We start from the raw sequence: 16,051 nt of genomic DNA, 5'->3' as shown, positions 1-16,051 counted from the left end.
AAAAGAGACCTTCGAGTGTGTATGGAGGCATTAAGACAGTCATTTTTCCCTTCATTCAATATGCAAATGGTATAGCAAAGGAAATTACAAACACTTATATAAAAAAAATCTTCCATCACACACTGTACAGTAGCTTGTGAAGTACATATGTAGATGATTTCGGTGAAAGCAGAAGTGGTATCAGGATGGACCAAAACATTTCATAAGTTGGGCAGGAGGAAGTATGCCATGTGGCAAGGAGTAGGAAGAATTTTGAGAATATAGTCCTCATTTCAGGGCACAATGTTAGAGGATGTGAGCCCACTGTTTCATTTCAAAATTCAATGTTAAATTACTTGTTATGTATTTATGTTACTTGCACCTGCATGTGAAATGTTTTTATCCAAATATTCAGTTGGATCATGCTCTAGTATCCAATAGTAAAGATTGTTGTTACGTTAAATACTTAAATATTTCTCCTGTAATTGAAATCAAAACATCATCACGTTATTGGCTATACACATCAGCTGTTCTGCTGTAACAAATCCCGATGATTGTATGCAAAAGGAGTTAACAACATACACTTACAGAATAACATTGCTGAGGCTTTTGTGGCCCCTCCTTGATGTATTGGCTGATGACTTTTGTTTCAGGATCTTCTGCCATTGTTTGTTTAATGATTTATCTGATATTTTGTCAGCATGGGTGGCTGTTATTGTGAAAGATTCACTCCCCACTGCTGCTGTCAGATTGGAGTGTGGCCAGCTTCTCGTATAATTTTACTGAATTTATTGTTTGCCAACTCCTTCAACTCCCATGATGAATTCCTTAACAAAACCAAATTATTCCCAGAACGAATATTTCACTCTGCAGCAGAGTGTGAATTATTATGAAACTTCTGGCAGATTTGAAATGTGTGTCGAACTAGACTTTAATCTGGTACCTTGCTTTTCGCGGGGAATCCTTTTACTGAATGAGCTATCCACGCAGATTCACAACCTGCCCTCACGGTTTTATCTCTGACAGTGCCTCTCTACTACTTTACAAACTTCACAGCAGTTCTCCCGCATACTTTGTGGGACTATCACACCTGAAAGAAAGGATATTGTCATGAAAATGGTTTAGCCACGAGCTAGTAAATTGTTTCCAGAAAAAATTATCACTCTGCAGTGGACTGTATATTGATTTGAGACTGCCTGGCAGAGTAAAACTGTGTGCTGGACCACAAAAGGAGGGGTTCTGGGTTTGTGTCCCAGTCTGGCATACAATTTTTATCTGCCCAGAAGTTCAAGAATCTAATTATGTACTTATTATTAACTATATATGAATGCTATGTAACAACTGACTTTGGCACAGCTTCAGTTTAGTAATGTTGTCTGTGTAAGTAAGCCTTTCTGCCCATTTTCATTTTGACATTACTTAGCTACAGTGAGCTAAGAATTATCTTTTGTACCTTAATAGATGTACATCTAAGTGTATGTGGTAAGAATTTTAGTTAATGTATTAGCAATAAATTTTTTATGCCCATATTAGAAGCTCATCACATTTAGCACCTGTGGAAGGAGAATTGGGAAATCAGTTCTTTTTTAAACATGTATTTTTTCCTAACACATTTCACATCCTTCAGGCCCTATGACCCTATGGAACAAACAGTATATTTAGCCTAATCAAATGGTGACACATAGCATGAGCAAATCAGTAAAGTGGAAAGGTAATGCTAGGAAGGCCCACAGAAATGTATTACTCAATCCCAGATCGAGCACCCTCCAACAAGTGCAACTATCACTTTTCATTTTCTTTTCTTTTTTACACACACACTGACAGACACCAATGCTTGCCACCCAGTACCACTCAGGTCTTGACTGCCTCAATGCATTACACTGTCAAGGCCATAACTTGAATAAAATAAATTTGTAAATTAGAGACTGCAGTGTCTGGGGACAGTGCTACCAGCATGCAACCTGCCACATGTGACAAGGCTCTGCATATACCTACAAAACATACAATACAGAGAGCATGTTGTAGTGGAGAAAGAATTACCTTTTGCAGTTGGCTGGCAACTACCCCTCAACTAGCTGCTTAAATGTCAATTACAAATTTATCTTAAAGCACATGATTCCCCCAAGTCAAGACCCTAAATAAGAACATGACTTCTTGTTCTCCTACCCACTCAATGCACTGCTGCCTTTCATCTCCCTCCTAACCTCTGTAATATCATTTCAATGCTCTTCAACATACCAAGACCATTATATGTACTCCAAACTACCCCTGCAATCAATCCTGCTTTAAAACCTGCCCCATCCACTCACTATCATCTATTCCTGGCCTATTACAGGTAAGGGCTACAACATCTAAGACAGAGCAGTGTGAATCCACTAAATTAAAATGTGTTCACTACAAAGGTTTTTATCCATGAATAACTAACAGCAAACTAGTTGAGTGCATTTTGGATGAAAAGATGTCCATTGTGAGGAAAATTAGGACTCAGCTGCTGAGCATGGTCTATACTACCATGCCTCAAGTGACCTGAGTGCCTGCTACACCACACCGTCCATTTGGATCCTAGCACACTGTAGCAGTTTTGCTGAAACCCTCAAAATAGGAAATTGCTTTGTGGCATAGTCTTGCATTCCACCTCTCTCCTGAACTTGACCTCTGTTAACAACTAGCCCCCCCCCCCCCCCCCCACACACACACACACACACTGGTAGAAAGCTGTTCCCTCCATCTCTCAATGCTAGAATTTCATTTCATTACTTTTTGTACTTTTATATTTCCCCCTCTTTCTTCCTTTTTGGCATTTCCCAGCATACTTTTCTACTTCCCTCCTTGATGTTGACTGTACTGTTCATCCACTTCTCATTTCTCTTCACCTTAAGAATCTTTAATTCCCACTATGTCCTACCACATCAGGACTCAAGCTAGCACAGTGCTTACCAATGCATTATCTTTGATCTTCTACACTCTCTAATGCCTCCTCCTTATCTTTGTCATCCTTCATCCTTTCCATATGTCTCTCTCTCTCTCTCTCTCTATCTGAATCTGAAGTCTGACTGACATGCACCTCCATCTGAAAACTTGTCCCTATTTCCTTCATGAAGAAGGAACTAACAGTTCTAGAAGAATGAACTTATAGTTCCAAAAGAAAGAATAATTTTTTTTCTACTTTTAATGTATCTGTCAGCAGTACTTGGGATTTTACTCCTTGAAGGTAAGTATATGGCCAGACATTCTGCCTCCTTGTTTTAACAGTTGTTTCATGAACATCACTCACATCACAAAGAGGGCAAATAGTAATGTAAAGATTTCGGGAAGTACTGTTGTAATAAAAAATATGATAAAAATTTTTACTGCAGGAAAGGTAATGCTTTTTGATGTATATACAAAGAGAGAATTAATGAAATCTAAACACATTTTGTTGGAGTGTTTTTACAGTTACTGCTTGCGAAGGATAGAATGTGGAATATTAAAAAGGCTCTAAAAAGCTCTCTTTTTTTTTATTCAACTCATATGGCTTCATGTGACACAAACATTTGTTCAAATATGTTTATGAATATACTGAATATTGATAGTTTGAAAGAGCACACAGCCAAAAAGCAAGGATAGATGACTTTCAAAACAGAAGAACTGAACAATATTAAAAACGTTCCAGAAAAAAAGAGTTCTTCATTTCAGGAATCATACTAATTCATTTCCAAACAATGGGACCTACTACTGTCAGAGGATAATCACATTAAAAAGTAATGACCGTGTAATATGATGCCTAAATAACAAACGCCAAATGAGAACATAGACTACGTAGTTGTGTTACCATAATTTAATACAAAAAATTTCCAAATAAAGTTCAATAAAGGATTCAAACCACCACACAAAGTTAATAATACATTCCACTTTAGAACAGCAGGGCTGAAAATGTGGAGCTTCTTCCAAATGTAAACACAGAAAAGAAATAGCATCATCCGATCAGGTCTAGTGAAAACATGAGGCATCGATGTATTCTTCAATATGCAATATACTTTAGCAGTTAGGATTGCAATGGTTTTGTTTCTATGCCATTTGTGTTCTTTAGTAATACATCTTAGTTATTGCAGATACTCACTTATATCATATTATATACTAGAGCTACTTAACAATACTGGAGCTAGCAAGTCTATTGAAAATGAGGCATAGATTAGGTAGGAATGAGATAGCTCATCATGTAAGATCCTTAGTGATCTGGTGTAACAGTTCAGTTGTCAACTGGTGCAGCCAACAAATGTTTCACGACAAAAAAGTTTTTTTAATTTTTATTTTTTTGTTTTTCAAAACTTTCTTTCAGTAGAGCTTGTGGTGACAGACTGATCTGCAGGCTTTAGGACAGGCTGGAAGGTGGCAGTTTGTTTTTGAGTGTTGGTGAAGCCAACAAAGGTTATGACTATATTTTTTTCTTATAAACTGTGTCTTGTTTTCCTAATAAAAAAGCCTCTTAATTTTTCAATGTGGTCTGATATTTTCAAATTTTTAATAGGTTTCAAGACATGAATAACTGTAACATCCCCATCCAAAAACTGATACTCCCAAGAAGATTCTATTAGTTTGTCAATTTTTGTTTTGCTGATGTGATCCCATTAGGGACCTCATACACTGGTCACTTCTTGAGGGACTTATCTCCACCACACTAATAATGTCACCAGTCTGTTGATATGCTAGGGGGTTATTTTCTAATCTCAGCTATTCTTTTTAAAGATATCAAGATCGATGTCCTTGCCAGCGAGCTATTTAACCGCAGATACCAGCTGGTGAGCCTTAGCTTCTGAAACTCCCATATTCTCCCACTGCACACACAGAGTGTTGTCATATCACACTGACAATGTTAGTTTGCAGTGAGTGTGCAAAAGCAGTAGTGGTGCAGAGTTGGTAGAATGAGTCAAGAAACAGGAATACACAAAATTAAGACAGACAGTGTTTAATACTGCATGGAGAGAAGTATTTAACTGAAATAGGAATGTCGAATCATTTGTGGCTTTTCAAAAGTAAATGACTTTAGAAATTTATCAGTTTCATCAAAGTGAATGAGTGTGGTACAGTTATGTACGTTTGTATTGTTTGAAGTTGAACAAACTACATTAAAGGATGTTATCTTTTATTACAGAAGAATCAAACCATTATCATGAGAAAAGACACGTCAAGCATAGTTTCTCTGTTCTACAGTCAATATGTATATATCTCCCTTCACACAAGAATACTTCTGTGGCTCCTTTCTTATAGTACTTATACAGGTAAATTCAACTAGGGCAGGTCAATCAAACTACGTCTGGCATGAACACAATTAGAAAATATTCAAATATACGTCCACTTCCTCAATACTAGCAAGCTTCTCAAACATTCAACAGAAAATCCTTAGGAACATGGACAGTTCACTTAAAATTACAATGGGGTGGGGGCACTTACATCTCACAAAGGTATCTTTACGGAGTGATGAATAAAATACATTGACAGAAAAAAAAAATTCCAACACCAAGAAGGAGTTGTGCAAGATAAATGAAAGTCAGTAGGTGTGTTTCTACATCTGAAAGATGATGTATATTCAAATTTCATGCCAGTCATACAAGAGTGGCAGTAGTAGCACCACCATTAGGATGCAAATCAGGTCGCTTTAAATACACGCTGTAACAGTCATGAGCATTAATTATCTTTGAGATTGGGTGTAGTAAATTGATGTCAGTCAAGAATGCCTTTAAGACAATGAAGATGCCATCATCAACAGCTCACTGAGTTTGAACCAGGTCATTTACACAGGACTACGAGAAGCTAGATGTTCCTTCTGTGATACTTGGCAGGATTGTAGCCACTGTACATGAATGCTGGCAGCAGTGGTCACAAGAATATACGGACGCAAGATCGGGCCCTGGATGGCCATGGGGCACTACCGAGAGGGAAGACCAACGTGTTCAATGTGTGGCTCTGGTGCATCATACTGCAAGCGTTGCAGCAATATGAGCAGCTGTTGGCACCACAGTGACACAATGAACTGTTACAAATCTGTTATTTCAAGGACAGCTCTGAGTCAGATGCCCTGTACCATGCACTGCACTGACCCCAAACCACCGCCATTTGCAACTTTAGTGGTGTCAGGTGAGAGCTCATTCGAGAGCAGAGAGGAGGTCTGTAGTGTTTTCTGTTGAAAGCCAGTTCTGCCTTAGTGCAAGTGAAGGCTGTGCAAATATGGGCATCATCGGACAATTCCAGTATCATCCACAACCAGCATTAACCGTCCCTGTATTGACCGACCGAATGCAATAGGTAGGGAACTCCATCCCACAAAATGATACCTGACAACTGTATGACACAATGCATGCACAGTTGCAAGCTTGAATTTAACATTCTGGCAGTTACAGCGCTTATTAACATATCAGCATTTCACATTTGCCATGGCTTTTCTGACACCTACATCAATCTATGATCTCACAATGTTAATGAGTTAAATATGTAACCTAGACAAATGTATTCCTGAAATTTCAGTACACTGTTCTAATTATATCTTGGTGTTGGGACTTTTTTGATAAGTGTACAATAAACAGTGAATGCAATGTCCTTGGGTTTGATTCTCAATACCCAATGTCCCTCCAACACATTCTCCTCCTCCCCCCTCCCCCCAGTGCAGTGTATTACAATGCTGGTTAGTATGTGACAGTGCACCCTTCCAACTGAAATCTTGGTTATACTGCCAGACTACGCTGTGGCTTATCCCATGGTCTAGGTTAGGATGAAAGGTGACGCTCTGGTATTGAGCTGGCAAAACCAAAGAATGTGAATGGACAATAAAGACTGATAACAAATTGATAGGTCAATGTTTATGTTCACACCATATTCAACTTACTTTTTGTTATGAAAACTAAAACTGTAAGTTAAAATCGTAAAAAGCTGTATCTGATAATAGACATATGTCTAATGAGTAGGTCTGTAAATTATAAAAATATCATCTATGAACAAAGAAAATGAAAAATGGGAAGATGCCTGGGTAGCTCTTATCTTTCAGACTTATCCCATCACCCTCCAAATATCACACATTACTTTCATGTCTCAGGATGAACTATATAGCAAAATATGTTAAAACAAATTATTTGTAGATGGTTCACACTGACATTAAGGCCCTCTGGGTGCATTTGTGGTTCAAACAGTTAACATCATCATCCATTAGGGTCTATAAACATAAAAATCCTTATGTGGAACATAACATGTCTGGAATTTATTGCACAATCTCTAACTGTGTCATATACTATTTGGGGAGCAAACTCAGTTAAAAGCAAGTACCAAACAGGAATGCCAATGTGGAACTACTCTTGTAAGTACAGAAAATATCAAACTTTGTTTATGTCAGCTGCACATACAGATACCGTCTCCATTATTCAGCAGTATGATGAAATGATAATTTTCAATATTTGCAAAATTTTCTTTACTGACGATTGAAAAATTGACAACTATATTTGAATATAAGTTACTGGCAAGCTACTTTGGGATACAAAGAACAATAATAGTAGTTGCTAATTTAAATAGTAAAGTAAAATAAAATGCCATATAACACACAAATTTATTCAGCCCGATTTTATCAGTGTAACATTCCTTAGGTACTTATACTACTACTGCTAAATCAATGATGACTTAGTTCACTAAATAACAGTAACTAAAATGACATTTATGCAGTTGGATTGTTATAAAAAAAGAAACAGACAGGAACTTTATGTAGATTGTATAGCAATAAAATGTAATGCAATCAGTTAAATGTGAAAAAGTCATGCTATACAGGATACAAAGAGGCAGAGTTTAATTAAATGTATTAGGTTGGTGCATAAGTTCGTAGCGTTTTGTTTTGCATGTTGGAATTTTGGATGCTGTGACTTTATCAGTTGTCATTTTGTATTTGTCATTCAATGCTGCTATTTCAGTCATACTGTCATTTGGAGGAAGTGAGTGGATTTGTGGACTTTAGAAAATGGACTGCAAAGTGTAGAAACCTGAACATATACAACACATTCTTCTGTTTGAGTTAAAGGGTCAATGGAAGCATCCGATTCCAGCCGTCTGCTTTGACCTGTGACGTAAGGGTGTCGTGACATGTGACGTCATTGTGCATGCTGAGTATAATGTGTTGTACTGGGTTTATTTGAGCCTTGGTGTTGGATGTGTGAAGTCGTTGATGGCAGCGTTTGTAATTCCAAATGTAAGGTTTGGGAGTTTTTTCAGTGAGTTATCATTTTTTTTGTATATGTTTTTGGCATTTTCGTTAGGTGTTAACCGTATTGGTTTGTTGTTTGTAGTGTGGTAAGATGTTTAATTTGTGTGTGTGGAAAGGGGGGGGGGGGGGTTGGGCTGCCCAACAATCTAGTTTGTAGCACTGGAATTTTATGGTCGTTAGAAATTTCTTCCTTTTTTTTTTGTGTCTATTCTCCTTGAGTTGTGATGTTTTGTGTATTTATGGTGTATTGAATCTGTTTTAATTTATGTAGGGATGTTTGATTTGTGGATTTTTAAGGTCGTGGTTTTGGTTTTATTTTTTGTAGATGTAGGTTCTGGTTTTTTGGTATCAATAGTTGTGGTTGACCTATTTAGGTCACCGGAAAAGATCGATTCCCATTTTCATAGTTGTAGGTGTTGGTGATTTGGTAGCGTCACCTGCGGTTGACCTATATAAGTCAAGGGAAGTGTCTGATTCCTGCAGTTGTGGTGCCCCTTTTTTTTTGTGTGTTTTGGTATCATGGTGTGTTTTTTTTGTACTATTACATTTATCTTATCATTGCCCTAAAACCCCCAATTTCCCGCAGTTGTCCCGTTAGTTTGATTGTATTTCTGGAGGCAAATGTTACTGTCTTATTTATGTGTATTTTCGTGTTTGTTGCCGTGTGTACGTAGTGACGTCATAGGTGCCATAATGGAGAAACTTAGAATAGCCATTTCTGCCATATTGATAATGTCATAGGTCAAAGAAGATGGGTAGAATTGGACATTTCAGTAATCCCGAGTTTAGTACAGGAGTGACAGCAGTGGAGGCAGCCAGAAACATTTGTGCTCTGTATGCAGATAATGCAGTTTTTCTCATTTTGAGGAGGATCATTCTGACATTAATGGTTCTCCACATTGAGGAAGACCTTTGGGCTTTAATGAAGTTCGTTTAAACACATTAACCCACAATGATCCAAATAGGTGTAATCAACAACAGGCAAATGTGATGAACTGTGATCATTCCACCAACATGGACATTTCCATGCAAAGGGGAGATTAAAAAATTGAGTGTTGGGTACTGCATGTTCTATGCCAAAATCATCATAATTAATGGGTCACCATATCTCCATCGCTGCTCGCTCATCATCAATTGGCTTGTGAACATCAACCATTCCTATCCTGGATTGTTACTGATGATGAGAAATGATGTATTCATGCTAACATAAAGAAAGGAAAGGAATGGTTGAACTCAAACAAAGCAGTAACTCCTCGTACAAAAACCTGTGCACATCCCCAATAGATAATGTTACGCATCTGATGGAATAGTGAGAGTGTGTACTATGAACTGCTTCCTCGAAGTGCAACCATGATTGCTGACATATCAACAACTGAGATGTCTTGCAGAAAAATGACCAGGATGACTGTGTGAGGTGATGCTACTCCACGATAACACTTGTGAAGTGATCCTACTCCACAATAACACACACCTGCATTCTGCTAGACTGACAAAAAACACTATACAAGAGTCAGGTTGGGAAGTCATTTTGCACCCAACTTATTCACCTGATCTTGTCACCTTTTCCAAACTCTGTCGAACAGCCTTCAAGGAACTTCCTTTCCAGATGAAAATGTGCTCTGAACATGGTTTGATGAAGTCTTTGGCTCAAAAATCAACTGATTTCTACAGTCACGGAATAAGGAAGTTATTCCAGCGTTGGCAGACTGTTGTAAATAATGCAGGAAAATATATTATTCATAACCAAAGTCTCTTTTATGTGTATCTGTTGTATTTATTAAAGTTCTGGAAAAATGCTACAAACTTATGCACCAACACAATAAATCACCATTCCAAACACTATTTCCCAATGAATATGACGATTATACAGGGTGTAATTAAGTTTACTTTACAGACTTAAATAACTTGTAGTGGGGACCAAGACAGTTAAGTTTATGGGGATCAAGACAGTTAAGTCCAGCATGTGAATTCGTGTCCGGACTAACCATTTTCCCGATATGTGCAAAATATCACAATACACACTGCTCTCTGATTCCTGCTGCTTGTCGTCTGGGTCCACTTACAAGTAGGATGCAATGTGACAACCACTGAAGTCAATGCAGATAGGGTAGCTATGTACCATTTTCCAGTACACTTGATCACCAATCCCTGGTCCTCCCGCATTTGCTGAAGCCATAACCTATGCCAGTAGGTCTTCCTCAGATGCCACAGGGATCTCATAAGTTAAGAATCACATGTTACCCTGTAGGTAGTAGTCTAGTGGATCCAAGCTTGGAGAAAATGCAGGCTAAGCAATTGAGCCAACATTACCTATTAACTGTTGCCCAAATTGTTGAAAGAGATGATCTTGGACTGCCCATGAGAAATGAAGTGGTGCATCATTGTGTGGGATTATGGAAGTGTCCGATTCCACCCATCTGCTCTGGCCTATGATGTCGTCAATAAGGTAGCAACGGCTATTCTACGTGCCTCCAATATGACGCCTATGATGTCACTACATACACATGGCAACAAACATGAAAATATGTATAAATAAGACAACATCTCCCTCCTAAAATACAATCAAACTAATGGGGCAACTACGGGAAATTGGGGGTTTCAGGGAGGCGACAAGCTTTTTTTTTTTTTTTAGATAATGGGGAAAAAAAAAACCACACCACAACCCCAAAATACACTAAATGACAAATAATAATTACAAAATCTACAGGAATCAGACACTTCCCTTGACCTATATAGGTCAACTGCAGCTGACGATACCAAAACACCAACGGCTACAGCAAAAACTATGGAAATTGGAATCAGACATTTCCCTTAACCACAGCTGACGATACCAAAACACCAATGCCTAATGAAACTATGAAAATTGGAATTGGTCATTTCCTTTGACATATATAGGTCAACCATAACTATTGATGTGAAAAAACCAACACCTACAACTATGAAAAACAAAACCAAAAGCACAACAACTCAAAACTTCAAAAATCAAATATCCCAACGTAAATTAAATCACATTCAGTGCACAATAAATACACAAAACATTACAAGTCGAGAAAAATAGACCAAATAAAAAATTGACACTGCAAAGTAGGTCGGGCGCGCGCACACACACACACACACACACACACACACACACACACGCGGCACCATCAAACACAACAAAACGACATCTACAAACACAACCAACTCATAAACTCTGCACCTTAATGACGTCACACACCACAACACCCTTACGTCATGGGTCAAAGCAGAAGGGTGGATCGGACACTCTCATTGACCCAAGCTATGGTCCAGTCACACATCCATCCAGAAATCCTGCCCAAATGCTCATACTGTATCACTCCTGAAACCCATTGAGGTACATAGCAAGCGGGTTTTCATCAGCCCAAACATTAGTGTTGTGGGAGTAGAGAACACCTTCCTGGTGAATTTTACCTCGTCTATGGAAAGGATCCGCCATGGGAATTCAGGCTTGGCCACACAACAGTGCAAGAACCTCCTGCGGAAGTGACGTTGTAACACACAATCTTGTGGTTGCACTGCCTGTGCCTTCTGTGGGTGGTATGGATGTAGCTGCTGCTCATACAGAATACACCAGACAATTGGTGATCCACATTTTGCCAACAAGGTATGTGATTGGTATTTGTTGTGCCCTCTTCCAGAGCATGGAGTACAGCCTCTTCAAACTCAGGTGTGTGGTGCCGCCATGGAGCAGTGCAGTCAGCCCCGCAAATAGACTGTAGAAAAGGGGAAGTGAGAAGCCAGCATGGCAAACTCCCCACATACAATTGACAAGCAGCCCTCTGACTGCACCGAGCTTTGGTGTATAATAACGTCAAATTGGTGTATTCTGCAAACATGTAGCTCATCATGGCCAAAAGCAAGACACTAAAATTGAAATGTATGAACAGCTTGGATTCTCTACTGCAGTGAATGATTACTATCATGCAGTAGTGCAGTACGAACAAAGATCGCATGCACAACAGCAGGTACAAACCTCTCCAGGCAGATCACAAACTCAGATGAAAGGCAGTAAACAAACATATAGGGCCTAGTTGGCGTAGCACCTCGGATGATTACTGAATGCTGAGATTTGAACAAATGTTGTATTTTGTGTGTAGCAGGAAAATGGTATGTTTCCAGACAGAAATTCCTTTGGTAAACTTAATCATCTTGATCCCCACTAAAAAGTTATCAATGTCTGTAAATGGAATTAAGTTACATCTTGTATAACTCTTGATGTCATAATAAGCCAAGGCACACAACATTTCAACGAGAGAATTGTGCGATCCCTTGAAGGAGTTATCACTAGGTTCTCTAACTTCCAGAACACCAAGCAGCTGCATCAAAACCGTAAAACAGACATGCACCAGTAGCAGATAAGAGCCATAAACTGTCTATACTCTTCACTGAACGAAGATCTGCATAGCAAAATCACTACTAACAACCCTTTGGCCTTGTCAAAGACTTGCAATTAAGTAGCTATTAATACACAGAACTCTTTTCAGCAATGTACCTACAAGTACAGATTTTAAAACTAATTTCTAGTTCCTATGTAACGAACTCCAGTGGGTACATTGTTTGCCAAAGACGCGTTTACTTTTCGAATACATAGTTAAAATGAGACAACACTCATCACGACTACAGTTAATATGATTTTTATTACCGTACTTCTATTACGGCTTTTGATCTCATGCAAAACGCAACACAATTGTTGGCAAACAAGAGCTTAAAGTAAATGCGTAAAATCAAATTTGTTTACTCACCAACTTGCAACCCTATGCCAGCAATTCTCCAGTAAAGAAACAAACTGACCGCCCATGTTACCGACGCCACCAGCACGCCCACAATGAATGAGTTGTAGCGAAGAGACATGACTGTTGTTGTTGACGCACTTTAATTTTCATTACCTCTAAAATCTGAGTGCCAATAAGGATTCTTCAACAAAGGAATGCATTCCAGTTCACGTGTTCACTAGTTAGCACAAAGGCATGGTATTGTATACTGGACATCATTGCGTAAACGTTGGGAGTCTTACGGAAGTGCCGCTAACAAACAACACCATTCATACAACTTATATAACAAAGCATATACACCGCATTATCGAAACATTTTGACAGTTCTGCTACAACAGAAGCGCTTGCCGCAAGTCGCTTGTTAACAATCGCCTTCAAAGACATCACTAGTGAGTAGTGACAACTTTCGAAATTACATTCCAACAGGTTGGTATTTGCAATACATCGAATTTCAGTTTCCAGCACAACGTGAAGTAAGGGAGCGAGAGGGAGCAAAAGGAGATAGATTCATTTTTCCGAAATGTGTAATAAACACAATGAGCCAATATTTTCTTGGATGTTTTATATCTGCTTGTGCATAAAAAGAGTTTTTTATTGTTAATACAAGGCGAAGGAGAACATTATACGCAAATGAAACATAATTCTTAATTGGGATGCTATTTTGGGAAACGAACTGGTAGAATCTACTATCCATTTCTGACTATCGACAGGTTTAGGCCTACCGTACGAATTCTGCATCCTCCTTTCCACCTTGCTCCCAGTCTCTTTAAATTTGCCTACTCCGTATTTCTGTTTTTCTTCGCCTTGATACTACTTTTTTCTCCGTTCTTCATTGTCTTCTTCATGATGTTCTTTCCAAAAAACTGACGTTAACGTCTTAACTGATATCAGCTGCAGGACTGACCTCGAGCATTTAATGAATTCTTACAATGGTTAACTTCCCCGCTGGAGTACGGGACAGAAACTTACAAATGTCTTATAGACAAACTTTTTATTGAAAAAGAATAGCGTAAACAGTGCAAGCACAAGCAAAGTCACAAATGCCCTTTCTGATATGATTGCCTACTGGTTGAGGTGAAAGATAAAATAGACAAAATCAATTTGCACAACATACTTTCACACACCTATCAGTCCCTTAGATGTACTAACACTGAAACTCTTCCCGCCTTTAATTACAATTTGTCGTAGATTGATTGGGATCCAGTATACAGGACAACTATTATGTTGTAACTTTGAAGTTGCAGGCAGCAAAATTCTACAGGGCAAACTAAAATTTTATGGCATGAATGCCATTCCACTTGAATGGGTGAAGTCTTACAAGATAACCACACACTCAGTGTTACGCACTGACTACATTGCAACAGATTTCAACCAAAAATATTGTTAAAAACCGTGGCTTATCAGTTCAATATGGTCAAGTTGCAAAGAAACAAGCAAAAGTGCTTATTTACAGGTGTACAGTACTCTATATCAAAAAGTTGCAAATTTGCAACGGAGATGACAGCCAGACATGGTCAGAAATATATTCGTGAACACATGTATATGAAAAATAAGGAGACATTTCCTAAAATAGTACGTGCTGTTGGAGTATCTAATAGAAAGAAATGGGAGGATATGCCCTGTAGAGTATATGGGCATTCCTGACACCAATTGTAAATGTATACAGGGTTTGGGAAAGGGGGGAGACAGTTGTTACATATGCCCCATGATGACAGGAGGTCAAGCAGTCAGGATTAGAGAGTGGGCATCCAGGGCTGCTGTTAAATGACAAAACAGGAAATTAGGTACAATAACGAGAATATATTTCAATGTACGGTGTGCGAGAGGTGCGCCTAGGGTCAGAAGTTACCGGGTTTAGGCCAGTCTAGGAGGTCGAACAATTAATTGAAATGGGCACTGGAAGGGGAAGCATTTCATGTTAATATGTTGGTGGCCGGGTGTGAAAAGCAGAGCCAGAGGCTCTGCCTTCAGAAAAGATGTCTGTTCTGCTCAAGGTCTGAATTACAAGAGAGAGAAGCAACTGTGTTTGGCTCCGCAGAACACTCCAGTGTCCACAAATTTGTTAACATCGAGTATAGATTTAAATGTCAGGAAGTCATTTCTGAAAGTATTTGTATGGAGTGTAGCCATGTATGGAAGGGAAATGTGGACGATAAATAGTTTAGACAAGAAGAGAATAGAAGCTTTCGAAATGTGGTGCTAAAGAAGAATGCTGAAGATTAGATGTGTAGATCACATAACTAATGAGGAGGTATTGAATAGAATTGGGGAGAAGAGGAGCTTGTGGCACAACTTAACTAGAAGAAGCGATCGGTTGGTAGCACATGTTCTGAGACATCGAGGGATCACCAATTTAGTATTGGAGGGTAAAAATCGTAGAGGGAGACCAAGAGATGAATACACTAAGCAGATTCAGAAGGATGTAAGCTGCAGTAGGTACTGGGAGATGAAGAAGCTTGCACAGGATAGAGTAGCATGGAGAGCTGCATCAAACCAGTCTCAGGACTGAAGACCACAACAACATGTCATCTGACTATTTCTGAGGGTAGTAGTCACACAAAGTTGCTCGGGCTATGAAATATTAACACATTTCAGTAGAACGGAGGATTCAAGTGCAAAGTCCAAGAGATGGAGCACATAAAACACACATAATACAAACCTTATCTATATTGACCCTTGTTAAAATACAAAGTGCAAAGCCTTTTCTTATACTGGCAAAACACTGGAATTAAGCATGAAATCAGGGGACTGTCATATGGCATAAACTAAGCTTGTAAAAAAAAAGTTATAGGCATGGAGAACACACAGGCAAAACTATACAAAAGATAATTAAAATGTGTGTCCACAGTGACAAAACAGCTAACAATATTCTCGTCCTATTCATAAAACTTCATATAAAGGAAGGGAAAGAATGCAGTGAGTTTATAATCAGTTCACAAGATACGAAAAGATTCACCGCTAGAATGTGGTTCTGTGTGACAGAAGAGCATGCATTGTTTGTAAACAAAGTTTCGACAGACGGGAGAAGAGCAATTGCGTTGTCTGGTGGGGAAGTGTGACGTTG

At 38.7% G+C, this 16,051-nt stretch overlaps 1 protein-coding gene across 1 annotated transcript in view; it reads right to left on the bottom strand.

Moving 5' to 3' along the window:
• Positions 1–13,360, bottom strand: part of LOC124802557 (polypeptide N-acetylgalactosaminyltransferase 35A) — a 173,962-nt gene extending 160,602 nt beyond the window's left edge. Inside the window, exon 1 of the mRNA XM_047263423.1 lies at positions 12,958–13,360. Within this exon, the coding sequence (XP_047119379.1) occupies positions 12,958–13,066 (109 nt within the window). The 5' untranslated portion in view covers positions 13,067–13,360. The remainder of the gene's footprint in view (positions 1–12,957) is intronic.
• Between the last annotated feature and the right edge of the window lie 2,691 nt (positions 13,361–16,051).

This window comes from Schistocerca piceifrons, chromosome 6 (assembly GCF_021461385.2).
Source record: "Schistocerca piceifrons isolate TAMUIC-IGC-003096 chromosome 6, iqSchPice1.1, whole genome shotgun sequence".
NCBI lineage: Eukaryota > Metazoa > Arthropoda > Insecta > Orthoptera > Acrididae > Schistocerca > Schistocerca piceifrons.
Note: the sequence above shows the minus strand (reverse complement) of the source record. Positions and strands in the feature narration are given on the sequence as shown.